The following is a 27044-nucleotide window of genomic DNA, read 5'->3' as shown; positions in this document are numbered from 1 at the left end:
ACGTGATTTTGCCAGAACGAATCAAGCTTCGATCCAAAGCTTCAATGAAAATCGGTTCATTTTTTTGACACACGCTTCGGAGCTTCGGTGTCACTGGTAACATAACTACAGCATATTCTGCTTCTTATGTTGTCCACATATTTTACTGTGATTTCTCCTGCTTTTATTAATGTAAAGGCTGCTTTGAAACAATTAAACAATTGTGGAAAAGCGCTATATAAACAAATTTGAATTGAATTGCTTTCTCTTTTTTTGTGTTTATTTTTATAGCCCATCTCAGTGAATTCTGTGTTTTATTACTCATTGCTGAATAAGAGGACCCATAGGGTCATTCATTATAGTTCAGTTTTAAACTTCTTTGCATTTTCTATTCTATTACTAACGCTGCGTGTTTTATTTTAGAATTGTAAACCATATTTAGGGCTGCACTGCAGTAATAATATGTTTAGTGTTATAATTGAAATGTATTTATGTATTATAATATTCCAGTATGAGTCTGACGTTGTTAAGCGTCTGCTCTCTCCAGTACAGCAGGAGGCGCTCTGCAGCTCTTTAGTCCGCCGATAAACCCACTAAAGAAAGAAAGAAAGAAAGAGCTCGCGTGTGATGTGTTTGTGTATCCTCAGTGTTTTTCTCTCTTGAGTGTTTTATTGAGTGTAAACAGAGTCTTGTCTCTGTGTATTTTAGTGTTGATGATGAGAGATGAGATGTGCTGTAAATCAGTAGGAACTGATCTGTCCATGCTGGATATTGATGATTTCATCACAGAAATCTCTCAGCTGAAGAAAGAGGTGGCGTTACTGGAGACAAAGCTGAGGTTAAGAGGAGATGAAGGACTGAAGAGAGAGGTTTGTACAGCTTAAACATCCTTTACCTGAATCAGACAACATCAAATCATTTCTAATCTTACTCTCTGTGTGTTGTGTTGTGAGGATGTGGATGTGGTTTGTTGTGAATCTTCCACACAGGATTCCGAGCTCAGTCTGACTTTACTCTGTTATACTGAGTCAAAGCCCACAGACGCTCAGGACACTACAGTGTGTGACAGTAATCAGGGCTTACAGGATGAGGAATCTACTGATCAAACCTCCACAGAGTCTCTGGATTCTGTCTGGAACGCTGGAGAACAGCAGCAGATCCTGCAGACCAAACTCAAGATGTGTTCAGTCAAACTCATCGACTGCAAGAACCTCACGATGAAGACAAGAAGAGAAACCACAGCAGAGGAAGACCACACTGAGGAAGATGAAGACAATCACGATGATGATGATGATTTTATTCCTTCAGGTATGTGTCCTCTATTGTCTACAATATTTCATTGTAAGGTTGCAAAATTTTGGGAATTTTCAAGGCTCGAAACTTTTATAGACGGTTTCATCGTACGCACGTGATACACGTCTGGATCCGAACCTTACTTCCGGTTTCGTTTTTTTAATGGTCTGACTAGTTGCTAAACTGATCTCTTGAACAAATGCCTCGTCGAAAATAACAAATGTTTTGGTTTCGTAGGTAATCTATGTGTTGTTTTGTTGCTTGTAATATAAATAAACTACGTTTAAAGAACTTTGTTGTTATTTATTCTTGGCGGAGTTTACCGGAAGTTACGTGCGGACCGCCACAGCCGCTTGTTTATGTTGTTACTGCTGAAACGGTAATTTGAAAAACTGCAGAGATCAGAGGAACTGATATCTGTTTAACTTAGTTCAACAACTTATTTCAGTTGCTTTGAGTAATGAAAACAGCATTTAAACATGACTTAATGGGGTAGAGTCTCACAATCTCGTCTGACGGTAATAAAAGCACATTTTTAAAGTGCAAAACTTTTTAAGTTTCTTTTTATCAGGTATGTGCGTGTACCATATTTTTCCACTGGCAGCACGACTAACATGGCAGGGCGTCTCCGGGTTCAAGGTCAGATATTATAGTTCATAAAAGTCTAGTCTAAAAATGGCATAGCATTTTTTGTGCTTTCAATAAAAAAATTAAAATCTAGAATTGAATCGAGGATTTTGAGAACCGTGACACCCCTAATATTATTGTTAAAGAATGCATTTGTATAACTTTTGATAACAATAGTGATAATGTAATCAGGGTGAAATTATACTATATTTAACCCCTTGTCGCCTGTGTTTACAGTTTATGGAAATGTGAGTCAGAAGAGATTTCATAATGCTTTTCGTTTTCTTTCAGAGGAGAACACTGATTCATGTTCTGAGGTAGAAACATCACAAGAACGACTGACAACACAAACTCTTTCCTGCATCACCTGTGGAAAAACATTTAGCTCACCGAAACAATTAAAGAGACATGAGAGAAAACACACCGAACAGAAACTCTTCAACTGCAAGAAATGTAAGATCAGCTTTACTACCATACAAGAGAAGAGAGGTCATTATTCAAAAGTGCACAGAGAGAAGAAAAAACCCCCCGGGCAGAAACTCTTCACCTGCAGGAGATGTAAGATCAGCTTTACTACATTACAAGAGAAGAGAGGTCATTATACAAAACTGCACACAGTGAATAAGCAGCAGCCGTTTCACTGTGAACAGTGTGGGAAGAATTTTTTTACAACATCATCTTATATTAAACGTCACATGAGGACACACAGTGAGGAAAAGTCTTTCCACTGCAGTGTGTGTGACAAATATTTCAGCACCAAAGGAAATCTTGTTGCTCATCTGATAATTCACACAGGAGAAAAACCACACGAGTGTCCTCACTGTGAGAAGAGATTCAGCCTCAAACCCCATCTAAAGAAACATGTGCGTATGCACACCAATGAGAGACCGTATCAGTGCAGTGAATGTGGAAAAACCTTTAGGAAGTCATGTTCTTTGAAGTCACACCAAAAAACACACACTGAAGAAAAGGACCATCAGTGTTCATACTGTGATAAACGTTTCACTGATAAATCTCGTCTGATAGTCCACGAGAGAGTTCACACTGGAGAGAAACCTTATGTATGTTCCCACTGTGGTAAGACGTTCTCTGATCCATCTCATTTCAGAGTTCATCAGAGAGTTCACACTGGAGAGAAACCTTATCACTGTAATATTTGTGGGAAGAGTTTTGGGCAACACAATAATTTACTACAGCACCAGAAAACTCATACAGGAGAAAAACCTTACAAATGCTCTCATTGTGAAAAGACGTTTGCTCGATCAGATGTACTGAAGACCCATCAGAGAGTTCATACAGGAGAGAAACCTTACGTCTGTTCGATCTGTGGAGAGAGATTCGCTTATTTAGGAAGTTTTCAGAGTCATCAGAAGAAACATACTGAAGAACAAACGACACCGAAATCTTCATAGCTTTCCGTGGAAAGTGTTTGTTTTTCTGTTTATCCAAATTAGTTCAATGATTGGAAGCAAAAACAAAAAATGTCTTTTAAATGTCTTTTAAGAATGATTTCAAGAATTTTTCTTTAGCATTTTTCATAAACAATGTGCTGATTAACAAATAAAAATATATCTGCAAGTATACGATCAGTTACACATGCACACACAAAACAGTGTTTACTAACCAGGGGACCGAGGCTTATTAGCGGCCTCAACAAGCTTCCAAGGGGGACTCAAGATGACTTGGAATTATTCGAAATAAGACTAAACAAACATTAAAGGGGCCATGGTATTAAAAATTTGATTTTTTTTCCCCCGTGTTTAAGTGCTATAATTGGGTTCCCGGTGCTTCTATCAACCTAGAAAATGTGAAAAAGATCAACCCATCAACTTAGTTTTCATAAACCATTCTCTGTAAGCACGTGAAAAATTAGGTTGTTGAAATTTGGCTCTCCTTATGATGTCATAAGGAGCTCTTATTATAATAATACCGCCCCTTAATCTGCACTATCCAACCACAGCCATTTAGTGCAGAGAGAAAGAGAGAGAGAAAAAAATCATTCACAACACAATTGAGTTTCAATTACAACAAACCACCATCTGTAGCCATGTTTCCATCCACATGTTTTTATCCGAATTAAGTGATATCGAATGAAAAATGCCTTATGGAAACAGTAAAATTCGATTGAATTTCATGAATATCGACTCAAAAGAAATACGTTCGATCTCATCGGATTTTATCTTGATCAATATATGGCTTATGCAATAAACGCTGATGGAAACGTTATTTGCCGAATAAATAATGATTTGCGATTAAGGTTTTATGGTTGCAACCCACACACAAAACAAAGAAGAAAACGTTTTAGGTCCGCTCTGGTGGCACACAAGGCGTGTGTCAACAAAGTCAGATGTAAGTGGACAAACGACGAGATGAGATTCATTTTAAATTTAATTTACCAGAGAAAATAACGGCTATTTTAGAGCTGAAGATCTTTGCCTGAACCCGGATTCGGGCTTCATTTCTAACATTTTACACGGGCTCGTGCTCCGGCTTTGCACGGTAAATGAGCGGTCAAGTTCAATGCTGCTGGATGCCCTATCAGTAAGCGCAGGACCACACTGAAGCCATTTGCAGTGGATTTAATAATTTCCTCAACAAAAATGTAGCCTAATCTTGGTGAGTAAAGGTTTAATGTGTAACTAAATACATAATTTAGACAGAGGAATGTTGGCATTAAAGAAAGTGGCGAAGCAAATCCCACGGAACCTTTATCTTAATTTCGTTATTCCCAAATAACCATCTTATTCAGAATGTATTATCTTAATTTAATTCGTTAAGAAATAATTGTTTTTATTGGCATGTTGGCCTATTTATAATGTATTGCATATGCCTATTTAGAACGAGATGTTACGATGTTACAGAATACAGATGACTTTTTTTTTCTTTGTTTCAACTTCCAAGTGACGTGTAGCCCAGTTAGTCATTAATAAATAATGTTAAAACATGTGTAAATTACTCATTCTTGATAAAAGCTGTTTGCGTGCGCACATTTAAAAAATGTTTGGCTGTAAGCGGGTTCGGGCTTTTAAAAAGCTGTCAATCTAAATGTGCTTTCGGGTTCGGGCTGCATTCTGTCGGGCTCCGGTCATTTCAGGCCTAACTTTTAAGGTTAGGAAGCTCAGGAAATATATTTTTCGTTCTCATTTACGTTAAGCATTGATCCGGACTATCATTTCACGTTAATGCCTCCGTTGTTGTCGGGCATTTACATGCATCTGCATCATCATAGCAATTTGATGTTAACGTCATTTTCTTATTATTATAGCTTGATATGTCGCTATCAGCTCAGCTGGCACATAAGCACTTATAACTAGTGGTATGGCGCAATCCATTTTGTCTAGCAAAACTTTGTTCGCAAATGTTTGCTTGAATATTGTGCGATTCAGTGCGAAAATGAATGGAAACACCTTCAAATGTCTCAAATCAATTCGATATACCAATTTGATCGCAAACTAGCATGTGACGTCATTACGTACAGGTTTTTATTCGCTTTAAAGCCATTGGATGGAAACACACTTTCACTCGCTTTATTCGCATAAGACACACCCAAATTCCACATTTTTGCACACACCCACAAAGTTTCAATTTTATAATAAATTAGCTATATGATATTTTTGAGCTAAAAAAATCACATACGTACTCTGTGGACACCAAAGATTTATTTTACCTCTTTAAAAAGTCTTGTGAAATGACCCCTTTAAAATAAGCGAAAACAAATAACAATCTGGACATTGTTTTGGCCTCGTCCACACTGAGACAAATCTGTTAGCAAAGCAAAGCAAAGCTTTTTAGAAAATGTTCTCCAAAGTGGACAAATTTAAATGCAGTTTTCGCATTGTAGTGTGGACTCTGAAAACTGAACAGATTGCATTTTAAAGAAACAGAAAGTAAATAATATTTAAAATATGACGCATTTTGAAACATCTTAAGCATTTCTACACCACACGTGAGCTGCATAAGAAACTGTGACTGTTCTGAAGGGCTGAACCAATAGGTTGAACCTTCATTGCTTTTAAAAATACTGTAATAATTTGTTTTGATTGCTGTTACTGACAAGAATACATTTTAACCATATCTATAGTAATTAAATACCAACTTATTTAGGTACATACTTCCACCTACTGTACCCACGTGGCATGCACCTCATGGCTTAACATACTAAAAAAGTCAAAGCTGCAAGAACTGGCGCCTGATGACTGCAATGCATTTTGGTTAGAAAATTTACCTTATGTAGTTACATCAACAATGGTTTTTTTTTAAATATAAAATCCACTAATATGAGAAGATTAGTATGCTCAGTTGCTAGTATGTGCCTTGTTAACATGTTTTATTCTGCCTCAGCTTTAAAATGCATCACACTGTGTAGTATGTAAGCTTACAATGCTTATGCATGTTTATAATGTACAATTGACTGTGTGCTGTATATAAATAAATATTTTGTGCCTGTTTGATTTATAAATATACAAAGATCAAGATTTAATAAAGACTCATATGGAACTTCTTCATTTAATTTATTATAAATTATAATACCCCTGGCTTAGTATTGTTGTTGTTGTGTTTTTTTTTATATGAACATCTGGTGGAAGATGCAATCTTCATCACTTTCAATTATTATTAATCCCTGAACGTATTGATATATGCATTTTATTAATACAAGTTATTAATAGATTTATTTATTGCATATAATTTAATTAACCAGCAGAATCACAGTGCCAAAAACACTAAACTCATACGTTGTTGTTGTTTTTTTGCAAAAATATGCAATATGTTACTCCGTCGTATTTAATCGCCTTTCTAATTACACAATAATGGATGCATCTGCATTAAGTGAACAAAATTTACAATTAAACGGCTGCTCGTGGTTTGTTGTTTGTTATCCTAGCCTGCCCCTTTTTTTTTTTACTAACATCTCCTAAATGTACAAATTTAATGAGAAATAATTAAAATTTAATTAGAAAGTCTTAAAATTCATAACACACGTGATAGGTTTAATTGCAGCTGCGCAACGTGACTGACAGATAATTCGACCAATCACACTCAAGTCCGCATTTTCCATCGACAAATCAGCTCGCTGGTTCTACCCTCATGCGGAAGTGAACTGTGCGCCTGCGCTGATCGACGCACGTGAAGGCGTCAATGAAGAATCAAAACACAGACCGTATTCGCGTTTTATGTGTATTATTATCAGTGTACGAGCAAAAATGAACACGGATTCAAGATAAGTTTGTGTTGTGTTAGTTTCTGTTTGAGAGATGAGTGGGCCACGGAGGTCCTGTAAAGAAGAGTCCGGGTCCGAATCAAAGCGGCTCTGCACGCGAGTCCCTCCGGAGATGAGAGCACGTGACTGCGGTCAGCCAACAGAGGGCAGCAGCAGCCATGAAGTGGTAAGTTATTAACCTCAGTTTTCAATTTTAAATATTTTTTCTGCGTCTTTATGTTTAGTTACGATATTGCCAAAGCATTATACAAGGGAACAAGCATACTCATAAAAATAAAGATACCATGCCATGGCATAGAAGAAACGTTTTTGGCTAAATGGTTGGTAAAATAAAGAAATTAAAAGTATTTAAAGTAAAGTATTTGCATCTGTGTTATTTATTAATTTATATGGGTTTACTAAAAAATGAAAAAGTAAGACTTAGCTTTTAAACAGTATACACTTAAAGATGCCGTAAAATATAAAACTGTATTATTGGACATAGATAAATAATAAAATTGTACATGGTAATGACATATCATGAGCCTCAAACACTATTGTTTCCTCATTCTTATGTAAAGCTGCATCCAAAAGACCGCTGGAAAAACAGACCAATCTTAACATAACACCAACTGTGACGTCAAGGTCGAGATGTACACGCCAACATTAAAGGGCCCATGGCATGAACATGTTAGCATTGCCACTTTGTAGGTGTGAGCAAAAAATAGGTCATTGAAATTTTGCGTCTTTATGATGTCATAAGGAGCCCGTATTATTATAATATCGCCCCCTTAATCTGCACTATCCAACCACAGCACTGCCAGAGAGTGCAGAGAGAAAAAATAATTGACAGGACAATTGAGTTTGAATTGCATCAAACCACCATCATTGTTATCAGTGTTTGCACTTCCTCCTCTCATTTGCATTTTAAAGGACAAACCCAAAACGACAATTTTTTCACACCTACAAAGTGTCAATGCTAACATCTTCATGCCATGGGCCCTTTAAATTACACATTTAATTAATTACAAAGTTGTTACAATGCTTAAGACAAAGTTGTGACTGCTGAGTTAGCGCTATATGCTAGTTAATGCTCTATGTTAGCGTTTAGGCTAAAGTTCTACTATTGGCGTTACGTTAACATACAGTTACGTTTTGCAGGTCCATACTGAAAAAAACCCCCACAAACTTACCACTCAGAAACGTCCATTAAAAATCTCCAAATTATTAAATATTCCTCAAAGTCTATATCTTCATCTGATACAGGCTCAAACATAAGATCTGTTTACATACACACAGAGCTACTGAAGGAGCTGCTCTGAGAAACAGCCAATCAGAGCAGAGCTCAACATTATTATTCATGACCCTTTCAAATAAGGTAATAATAGACCATTTCATTATAAAGGCAAATCCTAGGGTTGTAAATGGACATGTAAAACCATCTTAGGATCGTTTTTGCACTTAATAAAACCACAAACCTTCTATGTCGATATCCGAAAACTACTAAACATATTGTATAATTCTTTGGCAACTTTAATATTATTATTGTATAATGTAAGAAAGGCAGAAACCAGAAAGGCAGAAATAAACTATAATTTAAAAAAATCTTTGTATTTTATTAGACACGCAAATGTTAAATCAATAACTGTCATATAAATGCTTTTCCTATAAAGGACTCCCCATAATCATCACATATTTGTCTTTGTTGTGTTTTTCAGTCTGTAATCATGCCGGTGTATAACGCCTCTGAATGGCTGGATGAGTGTTTGCAGGCGATACTCCAGCAGGATTTCGAGGGCAGTATGGAGCTTTCTGTGTATGATGACGGCAGTTCGGTACAAACTCACTCAACTGACATATTTTAGATTGAATAGACCTTTCTCACAGTAACCGGAAATACGTAATCGTCGTGTAAGCGGAGTTCCTGTCAAGCGTCAACACACTAGAAAAACATAAACCCGGGCAAGTTTAAAATGGATCAAAGAGTCTACAAAACTTCGTTAACGGATTTGCCAAATATTACATTTGCTGATGTGACACGACTAATGGAGGAAAACTTTTTCCATGAAGAATTTGTCCATAAATTTCTAGGTAAGTAGAGAGCGAGTCTAACTGTTACTGAACTGTTAACTAAAACGACACATTATAAGTCTCGCCGGATAGCCTGAATCCACTTCCGTATAACTTCACCATCAACAGGGAATTGATGGAACAGATACGGCTTTTTACATTGCCTTGACTGCGGAGGAAGTAGATTTCCGCGACGATTGCGTATTTCCGGTCATAAATATGGAAGTTGTGAGAAAGGTCTATATTAGCCCGAGGAGTGATTTTTAAACATCACGTTTCTCTTTGTCTGTCAGGATAACTCTAGAGAAATCATTGAAAGCTGGAGTGAGAAGTTCGAGAAGAGAGGCGTTTCCATGGTGATGTCAGGACATAACTTAGACAGCCCTAAAGGAGGTGCGCATTTCTCTTCCATCGGTTATTGTTTCTTTCAGTACTTTACAATATTAAACAGACACACACACATTAATCATCTGTTTCAGACATCAGAAATTGATTCGACAGGCTTTTATTGTTTCCTATTATGAATAATAATGAATCATTACAATTTATTCTAATATTTATAATATATGATTTCTCATCAGTTGGATTTGCAAAAAACCAGGCAGTGTGTCAGAGCTCTGGACGATACCTCTGTTTTCAGGACGCGGTGAGTGTGAGACAGACGTATGACACCTGTTACTTGTAATTCAATTGGTATTACGTTTGCAACGCAAAGGTCATGGATCCGATCCCAGGGAACACACATACCGATAAAAAAGTGTTTGCATTGTAAGTTGTTTTGGATAAAAACGTCTGCCAAATTCATAAATGTAAAATGTAAATCACACATGTGGGTGTAAATTAACATAGACGCACACAGCCAGGTGACTTCCACAGTGTACAGTTTGTTTGACAGACCTGTCATTAGTGTGTGTGTGTGTGTGTGTGTGTGTGTGTGTGTGTGTGTGTGTGTGTGTGTGTGTGTGTGTGTGTGTGTGTGTGTGTGTGTGTGTGTGTGTGTTTTGGATCTCTCAACATGATGAAATCTCATCTGTTTCATGTCGACTGATTGGAGTTGAGAGCCTTTGACTCATTGTGATATTCAATACAGACACACACACACTGTGAGTTTTGATAAATGTTATTCTTGCTGTGAGTGTGAAATATCTCCTGTGGAGTGTGAAAGGACTCAATGTCCTCTAGATCATGAGAAATACACACGTGTTTGTTATTCTATAATGAAAACTTTCCGTGAACGTTTACATTTCTTCATGTCATATATCTAAATGTGTTAAATCTATTAAACAACCCCAAATTTCTTTCATTATTATATCTGACCCTTGACCACAAAACCAGTCATAAGTCGCACAGGTATATTTGTAGCAATAGGTAACAAAACATTGTATGGGTCAACTGAAAATGATCAATTTTATGCCAAAATTCATTGGGATATTAAGTAAAGATTATTTTCTATGAAGATATTTTGTAAATTTCCTACTGTAAATATATAAAACATCTATTTGTCATAGTAAAATGTGTTGCTAAGTACTTCATTTGGACAACTTTACAGGCGATTTTCTCATTGTTTAAATTTTTCCACTCTTGGATTCCAGATTTTCATATAGTTGTATCTCGGCCAAATGTTTTTATATCCTAACCATACATACGTCAATGAAAAGCTTTAACTTTACCCTTATGGCTGGTTTCATGGTCCAGGGTCAAATATTACATTTATTATATTATATTAATTAGGTAACACTCAATTTACATTACATTTATCAACATTAAGTTACTTACATTAGTTAACATAAAATAACAATACTTACACTATATGTACCATACTTTCCGGACTATAAACCGCACCGGAGTATAAGCCGCATCATTCAAAAATGCATTATTAAGACGAAATAACATATATATGTCACAGTGGACTATACGTCCCATTTATTTAGAAAATTATTTCGCAAAATCCAATCTGAAGAACAGGCATTTAATCTGGAAAGGCAAGTTACTCAATTTAACAATAGCACACAGAACAGCAGGCTGAAAAGATGTCTGTACGTTAAAGTAATATTATCAGTTATTTAAACGATAAACCATAGCATACAGAACTTGCCTGGAAGGTTGAATAAGCTAAATTAATCAAACAAGCCAAATAGCTTGAAGTTCGCAGACTCATCATTCCACATTACTGAATCGATTGAACTAAATAAATACAGAAGCAGCATATAGCGGACTCTTGCGGCTATAGACGGTAATGATGTCTCTTGCCTCATAAATGTCAAAATTAATTCATACTGACTTACAAGGCGCACCCGACTATAAGACGCAGCACCAGCCAAGTTATGAAAAAAAAAACGCAGCTTATAGACCAGAAAATACGGTAATGGTCTAAACCCATATTAGTTTTTTACTAATGAGTTGTTCAAATTTGCTGCTTATTGATGCATTAAAGAGCACCTATTGTCCGATTTACGTTTTTACATTTCCTTAAGTGTGTAAGTGTGTATTAGTACAAGTTAACAATATGCAAAAGGTACAAATCCCAAAGTAAACGATGACGCAAGTTATTGTCTCCAACGTAAATCTTTTTTTTCTTGGACCACAACAAACACACAGATTGTAGGCAACAGTTTACTTCCTGGAATCGGTGATGTAGACAAGACCGACATTATCATAATTCCTCTGCTTCAGACTCACAGCTGTAAGTTAACTCCTGTTAGCAACCGAATCTTTCAAACATGGTAAGGAGCGTCACATTTCTGGCTGATGTCAGAGGTATTCAGGCCAATCACATTGTATGGATTAGCTGGACAAGGAACTAAATAAAAATGTACGGTATGTGGAAAATAATGTGTTTTAAACCACAAGAACACATTGTATTATAGCAAATAAACAAAAAAAAAATTTTTAGCAATGGAAAAGGTGCTCTTTAATTCATGTTAATGAATGAAATGCTAATGTAAAGTGTTATATCTTACATTTTAAAAAGCTAATATTTTCTATCTTTTTACTCATAAATGAGCAATTCCATGTAAACGTCAAACTTATCATGAAAAATAGTTTTTACCAAAAGTTTTTAACCATACGGATATCTCAGATGTTAATATTTGGTGGCTTAAATAAATACCAATGTGAGGTCTCTGTTTATGTTTTCAAACATTTTAATTGTTTCGTAAGTGGAGTTTTTTGATTACGAAGAAATGTCACATCGATAACATTGTTTTGTCCTTATAAATGCGCATGCGAATATTATAATAAAATAAATTGTATTTGTTCTTTGAAGAGCTGTCCCTTCTCCGTTTGTTGGGTATTATTGCTTTTGGTTTGTGCCTTTTAATTCACCTACAAAGTAAGTTGTCTCCCAAAAACATCATTATTTATTGTTAAAGCTGTTGTTCTCATAATGTTAACCACTTTCCACAATGTAGCTAATACAGGTTTTATTTAAACCCTGTGGACATTTGAAGATAAATCATATCAGACATCTCCAGCTCCACGGGTTATTGTTATTGTATTTATTCTCATGTTTTTTTTATCTTCTTCATCTTCTCACGCTTGTCGCAAGGTTTTTCTAAAAGGAACATAAACCAAACATACTCTCCTCTGCGTTTGATTTAGTGTTGTGTTATTATTACAGCGCTGTTGTGTAAGGAGATCTGTGATGTTGTGGCTCCCGCTGGCTTCGGGACTGAACGGTCTCATGTGGAGCTGCTGGAGTCGATCTCATCCAAATCTGTCGCAAGAAAGAGCGTGAGACCGAAAAGAGAAGAAAAATAATCTTTCCTACGCCTTTCGCACTTCCAGTTTTAAAGTGACAGGTCACCCGAAAAAAGCGTGAAAATTCTGACATCATTTACTCACCCTGATGGTGATCCAAATCGTTTGACTTTCATTACCTCTGATGAACTTAAAGAGAATGAAAATTCAGAGAACTTTATTACTAGGTTTAGTAATATAATGACCTTTATATAAAAGCAGATGAGGACTTTGGCAGATATGGGTGTGGTTTACTGTTTTCCCATTCAGCATATGGTTATAAACCACTGGAAACAAACACGCATGTATTACTCTTGGTTCTGTTGTCTGGACTGAAATACTGTATGTGTTGAAATGTTTTATGGCTGGTATATATGTGCCATATATGTGGGCTGGTTATTTTGGAGGGATTTTTCCTTGTGCTGGTTTCCAGAGGGGCCAAAATCAGCTTTCCTTGAGGTTAACAGGAACGCCAGGAATTATTTTCTCATCCAACACCGGAATATTGGAAACCTACCGTTCTAGCTAAAATACAGTTCTTCATCTAATTACAGTGCATTTAATGTTTTTCAGTATACGTTTGTGTGTTCCTTGCATGGGCTCAAACCTTTGACATTTGTGTTGCTAATGCATTGTAAGCATGTACAAAACTGTGTTTGTGCTTCTGTTTGTTTTTGCAGTATGTTTTAATGTCTTATTCTTGTAAAACCTCTAAAGATAAAATGCACATTTTGAGTACATTAACATTTACTTTAATCACTTATACGGTAACAAATAATTTTTAAGCTTAAGTCGCAATTAAATTGAAATGAGAAACTGTATTTGTTTTGGAATATAGTTTTTTTTTTTTTTTTACAAATAACTTATCTGTGAGCTTCATTATTTTTTAAATATACATGTTTCCACATAATTTTTAGTAAAAAAAAATCTCCTCCACGAAACGATGCCTTTTTACTTCCGGTCTTGGGCAGGGACCGGGAAAATATCGCATTTATTAGCAAATAGCAACGTGACCCAACTTCAAAAGATTCAGCCTAGCAACCACAGAAGCTGTTTGACTCGGATATACATCACCACAAGGAAAATAGGGCAAATCGCTACTTCCGTTTCATGGCGACTTAAAATTTTTTCCACAAATAAAACTTAATTTTGCATCATTTAGAAGGTGGCGAATCTTCTAACAAATAACAAATAAAGCCTAATGGTTGATAATATATTGTACAGAACAGAAATAATGTGTAGCTTTGGATGAAAGCATCTGCTTGATGCACAAATGTAAATGCACAAATGTTTGTGTATTGCAGGATGATCTCATGAAACCTCAGAGAGTGAAACTACAACATCAAACTGCTGTGTTAAACCCCACCACAGTAAGTATACAAACACAAACTAACATACATTAAACTCATGGTGGTTTCAGCTCATGGTCCTGGTCTGCTCATCATCTGTGGGGTCTTAAATCTAAAATCACACTACCATGGTACATTTCCGTAGAAACATAGTATTAACATTAGACTTTTGTAATTAAAAATGTAGCTTGTGTCCAAAACGCGATAAACGCCATTTAAAAAAAAATAGTTACAGCTAAAATTAATATTGGATCAGGTTAGTATTAAAAAATAAATTATTTATTTTACGCAAAATCCAATACTTGCAGTGTTATTCTGTCATTGTTTCTTCCTTAATTTCCAAAACGCGATTAGCCAGTCCTCCTTCTCTGCACAATGCAATAAATCCGCTCAACAAATCACAGCGCACCATTTCACGCATTGTAAACAATAAGGGCAGCGCTTTGAATACACACTGAATCTTAGTTTCAAAATAGTAATTTTGATGGCATTGATAAACATGTGGTGGTTTTCTGTGACTGGGAAGAAACGTAAGCCATCAAAATCTAATAATTTACGAGAGAGGCGCTCGGGCGAAGGAAAAATGCCGGATGTTACTTGTTCTCACACGACAGCATCAAGCTTCTGTCATGCTAACACATTGACCTAAGAGGATCTTATGAAAAACTTTCCATTATTTTACGCGAAACCAACGAAAATCAAGCAGGACCAAAACATTTTACAGATGATCGCAGTGTTTTCTTAATATGACAAAGTAAGTGTTTTGATTAATGCCATTTAATGTTTATTTTTTTAATCAGTGTATACCACTATTCAACAAAATGAATACAACATGGCAACGATGAATGCACATTTATATATTGATTCATAGATTTATAGCATTTTGAGGAAAAAAACATGTCATGGACTTATTGCATTTTGCGGAATTTTTTTTTCATTTTTATAACAAATCTTTGGAAAATCAAATTATGGATTAGAATTTTTTATGTTATTATAACCTAAAGATGCTATGTGAACGTTTGTAACAAAAAATAGTGGTTTTCATCATGTCACTTTCTTGTTATAGAAAACACGTTTTTACCGAAATGAGTCAAAATGAATTTATTGCGTTTTGGAACCAAACTCTTCATATACATATGTGTTGTGTTCAAATGGGCATATTATTGTTTTCATAGTAGTGATGCATTTGCTAAAGAAATGGGTGATTGTCTGTTCCTCTTCTAATGTAATAATGACCCAGATTTAATTTATATATCAACTGAAAGGCATGCATGTCATTTTTTTTCTGATGTTGTACAGTATATGAATGGTAGTTGTATTTATCAGCTGCAGTATTGGGGGTCAGTGATTATTTATGACACTACAGTAAGTGATATTTGGAGAAAGTGATTTGTTGCTTTGACCTTTGGTCTCAGATCACAGTGAGCAACATACTGATATCCAAACACAACAGCAGCTGATCAGACAGGAACACACAGCCCTGCAAAGCATAGTTAATTTGACTCATACACGGCGCATGCACATTGCGACAAACTGTAATAGCTGTCATGGCTTACATACTCCAACATACCAAAACGAACGAAAGGTTTCAAACATCTGGCGATGCGTGTACAGTAAATTTGCGTCACGTGCACTGTACGTGGACCCTTGCTTACCCGTAATAAATGGACTATATTTGAGTTTGTACAAACATTATTCTTTCTGTATTGTACTTGTTGCCAGATGATCAGTGTAGTCACTAATGCAATGTTGAGTTACAGATTGTTGGTTGTAAAGTTTGTCGAGTACCTGAAGGCTCCACTGAACGATACACCAGATGGATTAACAGTCTCACACCAGATCAACTCCTCACACAGGTAACACAAACACACGTTTACAGATTAGTACATATTAATAATAATTACTTTACTGTAAGTCAATGTGATCAGCGAAGCAGACCAAATGAAAGTTATTAATTTCTCAGTGTGTGTGTGGGTGGGTCAGCAGGATGTGTGTGCGTGTGTCAGGAAAGGCGAGGCGTGTTATGTTTAGAGGGGTCGCGTGCCATGCGGTCAGTAGGTCGCCGTAGAAACAGGATGCGAACCTGGGGACAGATTTTCCACGGAAATGTAAGCGAGAGCATCCACACGTGCGGATGGAAAATGGATCCCGAGGGTCATGAGATCAGAGAGATGTGTGTAACCTTTTAGAGCTGAACATATTGGTTATAATACTTGAGAAAGAAAGAGATTCTAATTAGTTTTTTGAATAAACATCTAACCATAATTATTAAACTACTCCCTATTTAACGTTTTTTCCAAAATTGAAAATTTTATGAGGCGTTTAGCGCGAATGACGTGAATTCGCGTCTGATGCCCGAGTTGAAAAGTTTGACGTCAATTTGTGCCATGTTAACCAATCAGGAGCCTGCTTTCTGCCTTGGCGGCAGGCCCGCCCAGAGTCACTCTTTGCCCCTTCCACAAGAAGTGGATTTCGCTTCAAACGCCTGCTTTTGAGGCGTGTCTATTTCGCTCATGACGTGCAAATGCATTCAAAATTTTAAGCGGCAAAATGGACGCGGTATACGTAAATTTGACGCTCTATTCGCGTTTGGTGTGAACGCAGCATTAAAGTTCTGCATAATTAAGGGCGTGGCCACTTGAGTGACAGGTGAACTGACACTGCTGTCACTACCGTCAAGCTAGGTGGGTGTGGTTTCAGCAACCAGGCAATTCCACTCCACGCACATCCCGCCTCTACCCATTTTCGGTTATCTGCGAGTGATGCAAGGTGACGTACTGCCAAGATGGCAACAGCAGGCTCCACCAACTATTTGCTTAAAAATAAAAACTCTTCACAAACCTGCGAGTTACATCACGGACACTACGTCATTGGTTTTTATAGTCTATGGTATTGCCTAAGAATCATACCCACAACCTTTTTTGCTGCTAGTGCAGTGCTCTACTAGTTAAGCTACAGTAACACAATGGTTCTTTTGACATAGTCGTCAACTACCTAGAACACTCAGTACCATTGCAACTTCCCTAGTAATGTCAATGCTTTAATATGCTCAGAAAACATTTGATGGTGCCGTTTCTCTCACACATTTCATCAGAAAATGTAAAAATCTGCACATTCTGTTTTTCATGTTTCTCTCGGGTGTATTTGCACATTCCAGCTAAAGTTATCCAGTGAAACATGCACACGCACAGGCATCCAGAGGGAATAACAGAGGGCAACATCTTTTTTTTGTTATGACACTCTCAGAACTGCTCAGGGTAACGCTGTAAACACTCAGAAACACAAGCATCTGATTTTGATGCATACACAATATGACCAATAAAGAAAGTAGGTTACAGGTGACCCTGGACTGTGCAGCGGCAAGATTTTGTAAAGTTTGTTTGCAGAAGCGTTAATAAACTAAGTATCCTGAGCAGCTCAAATGGAGTCCTGTAGGCGGCCATTGTTGTCATGGTTGTCAGGTACTCGTGCATATCTGTAGACCATGCACGTAATATCATACGCATGCCCATGACGTCACCATTTATCCCAGAACTTTTTTCATTTACAAGCCATTGTTTAAAGTATGCACAATTTGAAAACAATTTTTTTAAAGTTTGCGTTTTCAGGATGCAAAAAAGCTGTTGCTTAAACACAGAACGTTTCCTGTTTTTGGTTAAAATTGTTGAAACACAGGTTTCCAGCATTGAGCTTTATTTGTGTATATTATTGTGGAATACAATTTGTGTTTTTTCTAACCAGTCAATATTGGTTTTGCTTTCGATGTGAAAAGGCCATTCATTTTTTTTTGTGTGTGTGTTTTTGCTCTTGTCAGGTCTACACCTCTCATGGGCCAACAGTCATCATGCCAACTTGGTTCTGCTCACGTGATTGGTTCAAGAAAGTCGGTCCGTTTAATGAAGGAGGAAAGGTGACGCTAAAACTTTGCTTTACTTTCTTAAACAACCTGTGATTATCTTTTACTCTCTCTCTCTCTCTCTCTCTCTCTCTCTCTCTCTCTCTCTCTCTCTCTCTCTCTCTCTCTCTCTCTCTCTCTCTCTCAATTTATCACTCTCAGGGAGTTCCAGAAGATTTGCTGTTCTTCTATGAGAGTCTTCGTCATGGAGGTGGTGTGGTCAGAGTAGACGACTGTTTACTGGTTTATCGATATCATGAAAATGCCGCAACGCATTCTGTTCTAGAGTAAGATTCAATCTCACTCAATATTGATTAAATGAAAGATTGAAGAATGATTGAAAATAAGATTTCTGGATCCTGATGTTCAGACAGTATTTATCTGCTATGCATGTTTGGCATTTTATACATTTCTACTGTCCTTCCAACAGACCACAGCTGGACTCATACTCACAATACTGTGTGTGTGTGTGTGTGTGTGTGTGTGTGTGTGTGTGTGTGTGTGTGTGTGTGTGTGTGTGTGTGTGTTCTGAGTTGATATGTTTGTGTTAATGTGTTTATTTTTGAGTTTTATTATGTCAGAAGAATGTACACAAAGGACGCTTTGTGTTCTTTAAAAAGCACAAAACATAATTTTGCTGACCCTTCGTTTTTTTTTTTTTCTAACCCTACTTCATATGAAGTCATAGTCTTGGCTGACAGGATGAGCTTTCACACACATACAAGCAACCATTTTATTTTTGCATTACTGTTTTGCATTGGTTCTGCGTGGTTTTTGATTCTACACTAAAATGGATAATATTTTTTTCCAAATTGTAAGTTTGCAGTTTTAATTAAATTTAATTGACTAGAAAAAATATCATTATTGCAGAAAATAAACCTATTCTTTTAATAATTTTTTTGGCCTGTTTTTATGCACATTTTAAAGTTTTGAATTTCAAATAATAATCCCTGGTTTCGCAAAAATGTTTTTACGCTCACTTGAGGTGGCTTTTGATTTATGCAAAAAAGAGTAAATGCAAACATTGGGAGATGAAATCGCATTTGCAGAATAAATTCTGACGTAGCGAACATTAAATCCACGTGACTGGCCATCTAGCTGTATCAGCTGACGTTGTCCTTCCCATATATTGGGGCTTAACATCGTCGCTGTAACTGCTGCTGGTTACACCTAATTGCATTTTTTTGTTTTTGTTTTTCTGCAAATTTTGAAAAGATTGGCTTTAAGTTTCCATGGAAACCCAGCTACTGACTTAATTTGAATTCGAGTAATCTTACTACATGTTGTCATACATTTATGAATAAAAAAGTTACACACATTTTAAAGGAACTATTTCACAAAAAAGTTTTGTTGTAATTGAGTGTTTTGTTTTTAGTAATAAAAACCAGAACATCATTTTTAGGTAATAATTTTTTGTATTCATACTCATACTCTGTCCTTTTGTTCTCAGGGAGACGATCTGGAGACTCCGTGTGGAATTCCTGCAGGAGCGAGTGCTCAGCCAATGGGAATCATTCACCATATGGAATGCTGGGAAACAGGGACGAAAACTCTACCGCAGCTTATCTCCGACCAATCAGAGGAAGGTGATAAACCCCAGCAAGTTAATGTTTATGAACATTAAAGTGAGTAGGGATGGGCACGAGTACTCGATTGGTGCGAAAACGATGATCATGTGGCTTTATTTATTTATTTATTTATTTATAGTGGATATGGCGGCATTGGATGTCTAGTTAGCATTACAAGCGCATGTGGTAGTAAAGACTGGGTCTGGAGATGCGTGTTTGACCTCGTGTGGAGCTATGCAGACCGGCATATGACATCAGTAACGTTACCATGCATAATTCAAAAACAAACGGATAATTCCGTGCACCCGCCGTGCACGCGGCAACCCCCCGATCCGTGCAATGCGCGGCAACTCGACGATCCCGTGAAGCCCGTCACACCTCACATCACTGAGGCATTTTGGTTTAAAAGGATGCCCTGATTTTCGGAAATACAGTCAGTCAGGAGCAAAAGTACAGCGCCGTCAAAAGTTCAATGGGTTATTATCTCATATTTAAACATCAATGTTAAGAGATACCAGAGAGCCATACGAGCATTGACATTACATCAGTGTTGTTTTCGTCAACGATGACGATAACGAAATGATTTCGTTGACGCACCTATTTTTTATGACGCTAACGCGACGATGACTAGCTAAAAATGTCTCTAAGGTGACGAAAACATGACGAGACGCTTTCGAGTTTTCGTTGACGAGACGAGACGGAACGAAAATGAATGTAAGTCTGACGTTTACAATGCATGTCATTTCTGCATATTTTGCGTGAAATCTGTCTGTTTTTAGCTAAAAAGTATCCGCAATGCTGCCGTTTCCTCTCCTTGTTTTGGGTCAACACAGTCACGCCCACCACCCGGCTGCCGCCATGCTGCGCACGCGCACCAGATTTCAAACAACAACACCAAACCTGCGGCTGTGGCGAGTTCGAAGGACGTTGCGGAGGCGCCAATAAACGGAAACGATGAGATGATTAATGGACATACTTTCAGTATAATCCATCAGACAGAAAAACGGAATGCATATTGGGAGACGACGGTAAATGTGGCCACAAATAGGGCAAGAATGGGAAGAATACCACCAACCTCAAGCGGCACCTGAAGGCTCATCACGCTAATATTTTTTTGTAAAGGTAACTAACCAGTCACGCTGTTAACAATCATATACATTTTACTCAACATTCGGCTTGTGACACATTTCATGGTAAGCTTAAGGTTTTACATGTATCTACTTGTCAAACCTAAGCCCATTTCCTATACTTTTTGTGGTGTATTTAAATAAGGCAAGGCACGCGTTTCTCAAATGTATAAGTGAGGTCTCAGCGTAACACACAAACTCAACATGAGGGTATATCAGGCTCAACTTTTTTGTTATGACATGCGCAGAAGGCACATCAACTAAAACAATGGCAAGACCTCAGGGAGAACCTTAATGCACATTTTAATAGTATTAAATACACCACACTTTTTAACCTAAATTAATTTGTTAAAAAATACTTTTTTACTAAAATTGACTTAAACTTGACTAAAACCTTTTTGCGTTTTCGTCGACTAAAACTTGACTAAAACCTTTTTGTGTTTTCGTCGACTAAAACGTGACTAAAACTAACAATTTCATAAGTGACTAAAATGTGACTAAAACTAAAAGCATTTTCGTCCATAAGACTAAGACTAAAACGAAAACTAAAAGGGCTGCCAAAAACAACACTGCATTACATCTTGACTGAGAACAGGTAAGGGGACGACACGACACAGCTTATCGCTAAAATGATAGCAAAAGACTTAAAGCTGCTTAATGTTATGAAGCTTGAGCTTTGACTGGACGTGTTTAAAGCACGCTGTTATGGTGCACATCCACAACGGGAGTACAACCACAACTTTCTGTACATAACATAGTTGAAAACTTAGTTGAATTCTAGCATTTTATGCAGATAGATGCACAATGTACATTTATGTTGTATAAAGGCTTACTATATGTAGAGTGCGTCATATAGAAAGCAGTTTGTGCTTATTAACCCTTTAGTTTCACTTCTTCATCACGCAGCTATTCCTGCTAGAGATTTCTGTTAAAAACATTTAATTCATTAATAATCTAGTATGTGTTCATTGTTCTTTCATAGTTTCTTCAAAATTAAGTTTTATTTCAGTGTTTTTAATAAAAATATTTTCATTTTCACCATGATGTGTACGCCCCGCCCCTTTGATTGCCCCGCCCCCAGTTAATCGAGTACTCGTTCATCAGACCTATGGATTAATCGAAATGAAAAAATGACATAAATGCACATCCCTAAAAGTGAGCGTTCAGTGTTAATTCAGAGCGTTTGTGTCAACACAGGTGAAGGCGTTCTGTGATGTCGACCAAAACAAAATCCAGAAGGGCTTTTACACATATGAGGAGTCAAAGGTAAGAGGTGTTAAGAAATCCAATAAATTAATAAAATCCAATAGATAATTTCATTGTAACTTAAAGACGCATTATGTAAGATTAGCATCAACGTATTTACAAACTGCTAGCACAGTGTTATATATTTTGTTTACTTGTGTACTGACATTATCCCAAATGTTTTCAACAATGTTTCCGATCGGTGGATGATATTAAAGTATTGTATGAGTTATTCAGAAGCAGTACTGTTGTTTCAACCTCACGATACATTGATGTCAAATACCGATTCATCTTGTGCAGCACGTACGTGAAAATAGTAGTTTTAACCATAGACTGTAAAAAAAAGATGGTGACATCACCCATAGGTTTCTGAAGATCGTTTTTGAAGCTTAAAGTAGGCGGTGTCTTCCGTCCCCATCACTCGCGGATATTCAAACATGGGTAAAGAGGCGGGACGTGGGTGAAGCTGAGGTGACTGGTTGCTGAAACCACGCTCCCTTAGGTCGACTTCAGTGACAGCAGTGGCTGTTTAACTGTCACTCAAGTGGCCACGCCCTTAATTATGCAGAACTTTAACTCTTTCACCGCCAGCGTTTTTAAAAAAAAGTTGCCAGCCAGCGCCAGCGTTTTTCATGATTTTCACAAAAGTGAAAAGTGTAATGTCTTCCAGAAAATGTTCTTCTTCAAATATATAAACATACAATATACCAAATGAAAGAACAGACCCTCTTCTTTCAAACAAAAAAACCGTTTCATCCTACCTTCAGTAGTTCTTTTGTAATCAGCTTTTGAATATGGGTAGGTTTCTGAAAAAAACGTTGAGCAAAAAGCAGAGATAATTCCATTTTTGTGACGGACTTTTCATAGAGATCCCATTCAGAGCGATCTTTAAAACAGACACGGACATGCAGCAGCTTGCCATAGGGCAATACTTCCGGGTTTAAAAAGTTGCGGAAGGGCGCCACCTAGTTGATAATAGCATTATTGCGGACAGACGGAAAATCTCGTCATTGGCGGGGAAGCGTTTTCTCTTGATTGACGAGATATCTCGTCAAGGCGGGGAAAGAGTTAAGGCTTAATATAATTTTAATGGATGAGTTACAAAAAAGTTCACCCCCCTCACAGTTGTCATGAAGGGCAAAATTAGCTATACAGACCAAAAACATTTTTTGTACCAGGCTGTAAACATATTATTTTTTACTGTAAAGTTGGGCATTTCAACATGGAGGTCTATGGGAATTGACTCCCTTTTGGAGCCTGCCTCTAGAGGTCAGTCAATGAATTGCACTTCCGTATTGGCTTCATCAGAGAGATCCGAAGGTTGCCCCTCGGTTTTAACGTCTAGCAAGCCACTCTGCTTTTTTTCATTGTAATGTAACGGTTATCAATTTTAATTTCTTATAAAATATTAATTTCTATCAAGAGTAAAGGTAAAAACTACAGCCCCAATCGTTCCACAATCTTTCACAGCATCATTGTCAGACCGAAAACGCAAACTGCGTATCAAATACTGGTAAACTTTGACCTGCGAATTCGTATCACGTGGAGACCAGCTGAAAGCCCATCTGTTACAGCATGACCTTTCTCTTTACTGAAAAACAAAGGTGGAAAAAGCCAAAAAACTTATATTGACAAAGCGCTTCTCTACCATATTCGCAGTAACGTCTCAAAAATGTTGGCATGCTCAAAGTCTAGTGTGACCGCACCTTTACAGTGGTCATGTGGAGGCTGAACCTGACCTTTAGCCTTCCCAATACTGGGAGCTGCTGGTTCAAGAGAGGAGTTCTTCAAAATCTATTTAGGCCTGGTTTGATACTGGCAGGGATCGTCCACTATTAATGGTACACTACATTGAGAAAACCCATAGTAATGAATCAAGTTTTATGTCGAGACAGAAATGAGCCCACAGCTGTTTATAAAACCGTACACAGTTACTCTTGCCAATAACTAATCCTTGTTAAATCAATCTTGAGTCACAAATTTTTTGCAGAAATCGCACAATTGCACATGAATAGTTCCTCAAGGACATTCCCCTCCTGAGAAACCTTTATCATGAAGACAAATTTATCTATGAAAGAACATCCACATAACCGTAACCACTAATCTGTGATTGTAAAAGTGTCAGTTTTATTTACAAATCTCTCACACACAAACTAATGAGTCTTATCCAAACACACCCCCTCTGCACACACTCATTTATTTCTTCTTATCTCTTCCAGGAACGTCCTAAACCCAAGATTCCCGTAGTGCATTTCAAAAATGCATGTGCTCCATTTATAGTTTGTGTGAAACTGGTAAGTTGTATTTAAGTGTTTGTTTTCAAGCCTCAGGTCTGCAGACAAGGCCATAATTAAATGTCTGAAGTGCAAACACACACATTACTAGAAACTGTTACCAACAAACACATACATGTCCAAATGACTGTAAGGCTCATATTAATCATAATGAAAAACTGTCTCCCTGCGTGAAATGAAGTGAAATGTTCAAAAAGGCTTTCATGAGATTCACCTGTTCTGTCTCTATGTAGGACATGACTGATGGAGTTATGGAGGAGAATCTGCTGTCCCTGAAGCTTACAGAGGGAAAACATTATTACCATTTCAACTGAACCTAAAACACAAGTGTGTGTGTGTTGTGTGTATGAGCTGGGAACCTGTTCATGCTTTACTTCTCAGTATATCGGTCTTGAGAGACCTCTCACATCACTATTAGCACCTACTTGTAGACACACATAACCATACACACAGTGATGTTTGTTTGCATTCCTAATGCCCCATGTCGCCCTCTTTTCTGGATGACCTGTCTTACAGACTTCAGGCTTTTTCCCGCAGCCCTGCTTGGTTATCTCAGAACAATCTGCCTAAAAGCGTCTGTAACACAGAGAAAGAATCGTTTTAATGTGTGCACTCCTTAAATGAAGTATTTTTTCTTCAAGTTACAAGCAATGGGATTTCAGGCAAATAAGAAAAAAAAGTTTCTTACAGTGAAGACTTGTTTAATATTGGGCAATCATAGTTAACAGGTAAGATAAGACAGATGTGGGCACTGGGTAACTTAAGTTCATCTTCTTGTAACTCATTTAGTATAGCTTTGCATTAGCTGCACAAAAAGGCACAGGTTCGATCCCAGAAAACACAAATTTCCGATAAAAATGCGTACCTTGGAAGTCGCTGTGGATCTATTTAAGCAGGCTCTTTTTATATTTTCTCTGGTTAAACAGTTTGACTGATTTAGATTAGATTTTGTCGAATCCGTGCATTTCATGGAATTCTGCATGTGTAGAATCCATGTGCACTGACTGATGTTAAAGGGGTCATGTTATGAGATGTTTTTTGTAAAATAAGTCGTTGGTGTCTTTTGTTTTTAGCTCAAAATGACCCACAGACAACTTATTACAGCATGTTAAAATTGCCATTTTTTAGGTGAAAGCAATTATAAGTGTCCTTTAAAATGCAAATGAGCTGATGAAATGCAACTCTGATCACAATGATGGTGGTTTGTTAAAATTGAAACTCAATTGTGCTGTCAATAATTTTTTTTCTCTCTTTCTCTCTGCACTAAATGGCAGTGCCGTGGTTGGATAGTGCAGATTAAGGGACGATATTATTGTAATTGGTCGTGCTACCTACCTCACAAAACAGGCTTAATTTAAATGACCTAATTTTTCAGATGTTTGCAGAGAATAATTTACCAAAACTATGGGTTTTTCATTTTCACGTTTTCTAGGTTGTTAGAAGAACTGGGGACCCAATTATAGCACTTGAACCCTTAAAAAGTCACATTTTTAGCCAGACCCCTTTAAGTCAGGTTGCCTGTAAATGTGGTAATTTCAGATAGTTTAAAGTCAGAAGCATTTTGACTGAATCAGGTTGGCTTTACCTATGTCATTTTAATGTTGAACTTGGTTAGAAAATATGTTTTAAAGAAACAACTGCACTGTTTGTACAGTGTGGGATGAATCTTATGAGATATTTTGTTTCAGTATTCTGCTCATTTCTTTTAAATGCTCAGAGACATTATTAGAGTATTTATTATGTGTGTATTGTTTTATAACTTGCTAAGTAATTGCAGGTTAATTCATGCCAGACTCTGATTGGAGCTCTTTTTAGAAAGGGGGGGGGAGAGATTGGAATGTGTGTGTGTGCTTTATGAAAACATTATCTGAGGTCAGCGGGCACGTTCCTCTTTGTGTGTGTGTTTGCGTTTTTGTGTGTCTGTTTGTGTGTTGAGCCTGTCATCAGTCTTGACGTGTCTCAGGTGATGAAGCGTGTTGTGTGTGCATTTCAGAGGGGGATCAGGTCAGAGGTCACGACCTGTAAATATTTAGGATGGTGTAGAGATGAAGGCTCGATCATTACACGTGTCAGTGAAACATGTCTGTACATAGATCACAGACTCTCCTCCTGACGCACATCACACCTTTTATGTTTTTTGTATTAAATTATGCGTGCACATTACACATATACAACATTACAATAATATTGCCCTATTGCGGTCCTTATACATTTACTGTTCTTATATTTTTATATTCAGCATGATGATGTTTTTTATAATTTTTATTTAATGTTTTATTTTATTTGATCTGTCTTGTGTTGTGTAAGGAGCTCTGCACAGAAGCAACTGATATAAGTGTTTATAGAGCTAAACATATACGCACACAAATACTGTTGGTATCAGATGATAATACAATGATACTTTTGTAGTAAATGCTTAACATGTTATTATACTGTAATATTACTGTGGTACATAAATATAATTAAAGATAAATTCTGGATTACTACCATAGTTAATGTAAAAAATGTGGTTTCCATATACTTGTTTAAAAATGCAAATACCAGTAAACCAAATAGTTTTATAAGAGTTTATATTCATCTACCATGTACTATTATTGCAATGTATTTTTGGGCATGGTAGCACACTACCATGTGTTTTATTATAAAGAGCATGGTACATACC

At 37.0% G+C, this 27044-nt stretch overlaps 2 protein-coding genes across 4 annotated transcripts; both read left to right on the top strand.

Moving 5' to 3' along the window:
- The first annotated feature begins 559 nt into the window (after nucleotides 1-559).
- Nucleotides 560-3480, top strand: LOC135760398 (uncharacterized). Of its 2 annotated transcripts, none has more exons than XM_065274374.2 (3): nucleotides 560-848; nucleotides 933-1287; nucleotides 2191-3480. In XM_065274374.2, exons 1-3 carry the CDS (start codon nucleotides 693-695, stop codon nucleotides 3309-3311), a joined length of 1632 nt encoding a protein of 543 aa, XP_065130446.1. In that variant the 5' UTR covers nucleotides 560-692; the 3' UTR covers nucleotides 3312-3480. The 2 variants fall into 2 exon arrangements, with proteins under 2 accessions (XP_065130446.1, XP_065130447.1); XM_065274375.2 differs by having other exon boundaries at nucleotides 561-848; nucleotides 969-1287.
- A 3531-nt stretch (nucleotides 3481-7011) lies between these two features.
- Nucleotides 7012-27017, top strand: b3gntl1 (UDP-GlcNAc:betaGal beta-1,3-N-acetylglucosaminyltransferase-like 1). 2 transcript variants are annotated; one of them, XM_065274383.2, is made up of 12 exons: nucleotides 7012-7283; nucleotides 8815-8931; nucleotides 9460-9559; nucleotides 9748-9812; nucleotides 14209-14274; nucleotides 16014-16109; nucleotides 18068-18163; nucleotides 18311-18435; nucleotides 19599-19734; nucleotides 22041-22109; nucleotides 24308-24382; nucleotides 24616-27017. In XM_065274383.2, the coding sequence occupies exons 1-12, from the start codon at nucleotides 7152-7154 to the stop codon at nucleotides 24694-24696; spliced, it is 1158 nt and encodes a 385-aa protein (XP_065130455.1). In that variant the 5' UTR covers nucleotides 7012-7151; the 3' UTR covers nucleotides 24697-27017. The 2 variants fall into 2 exon arrangements, with proteins under 2 accessions (XP_065130455.1, XP_065130456.1); XM_065274384.2 differs by lacking the exons at nucleotides 7012-7283; nucleotides 8815-8931; nucleotides 9460-9559; nucleotides 9748-9812 and adding an exon at nucleotides 13200-13363 and having other exon boundaries at nucleotides 24616-27010.
- Nucleotides 27018-27044: the final 27 nt, after the last annotated feature.

The sequence above is a fragment of the Paramisgurnus dabryanus genome, chromosome 4, assembly GCF_030506205.2.
Source record: "Paramisgurnus dabryanus chromosome 4, PD_genome_1.1, whole genome shotgun sequence".
NCBI lineage: Eukaryota > Metazoa > Chordata > Actinopteri > Cypriniformes > Cobitidae > Paramisgurnus > Paramisgurnus dabryanus.
The sequence above is the reverse complement of the archived record's forward strand: the minus strand, read 5'-3'. Positions and strand labels throughout refer to the sequence as shown.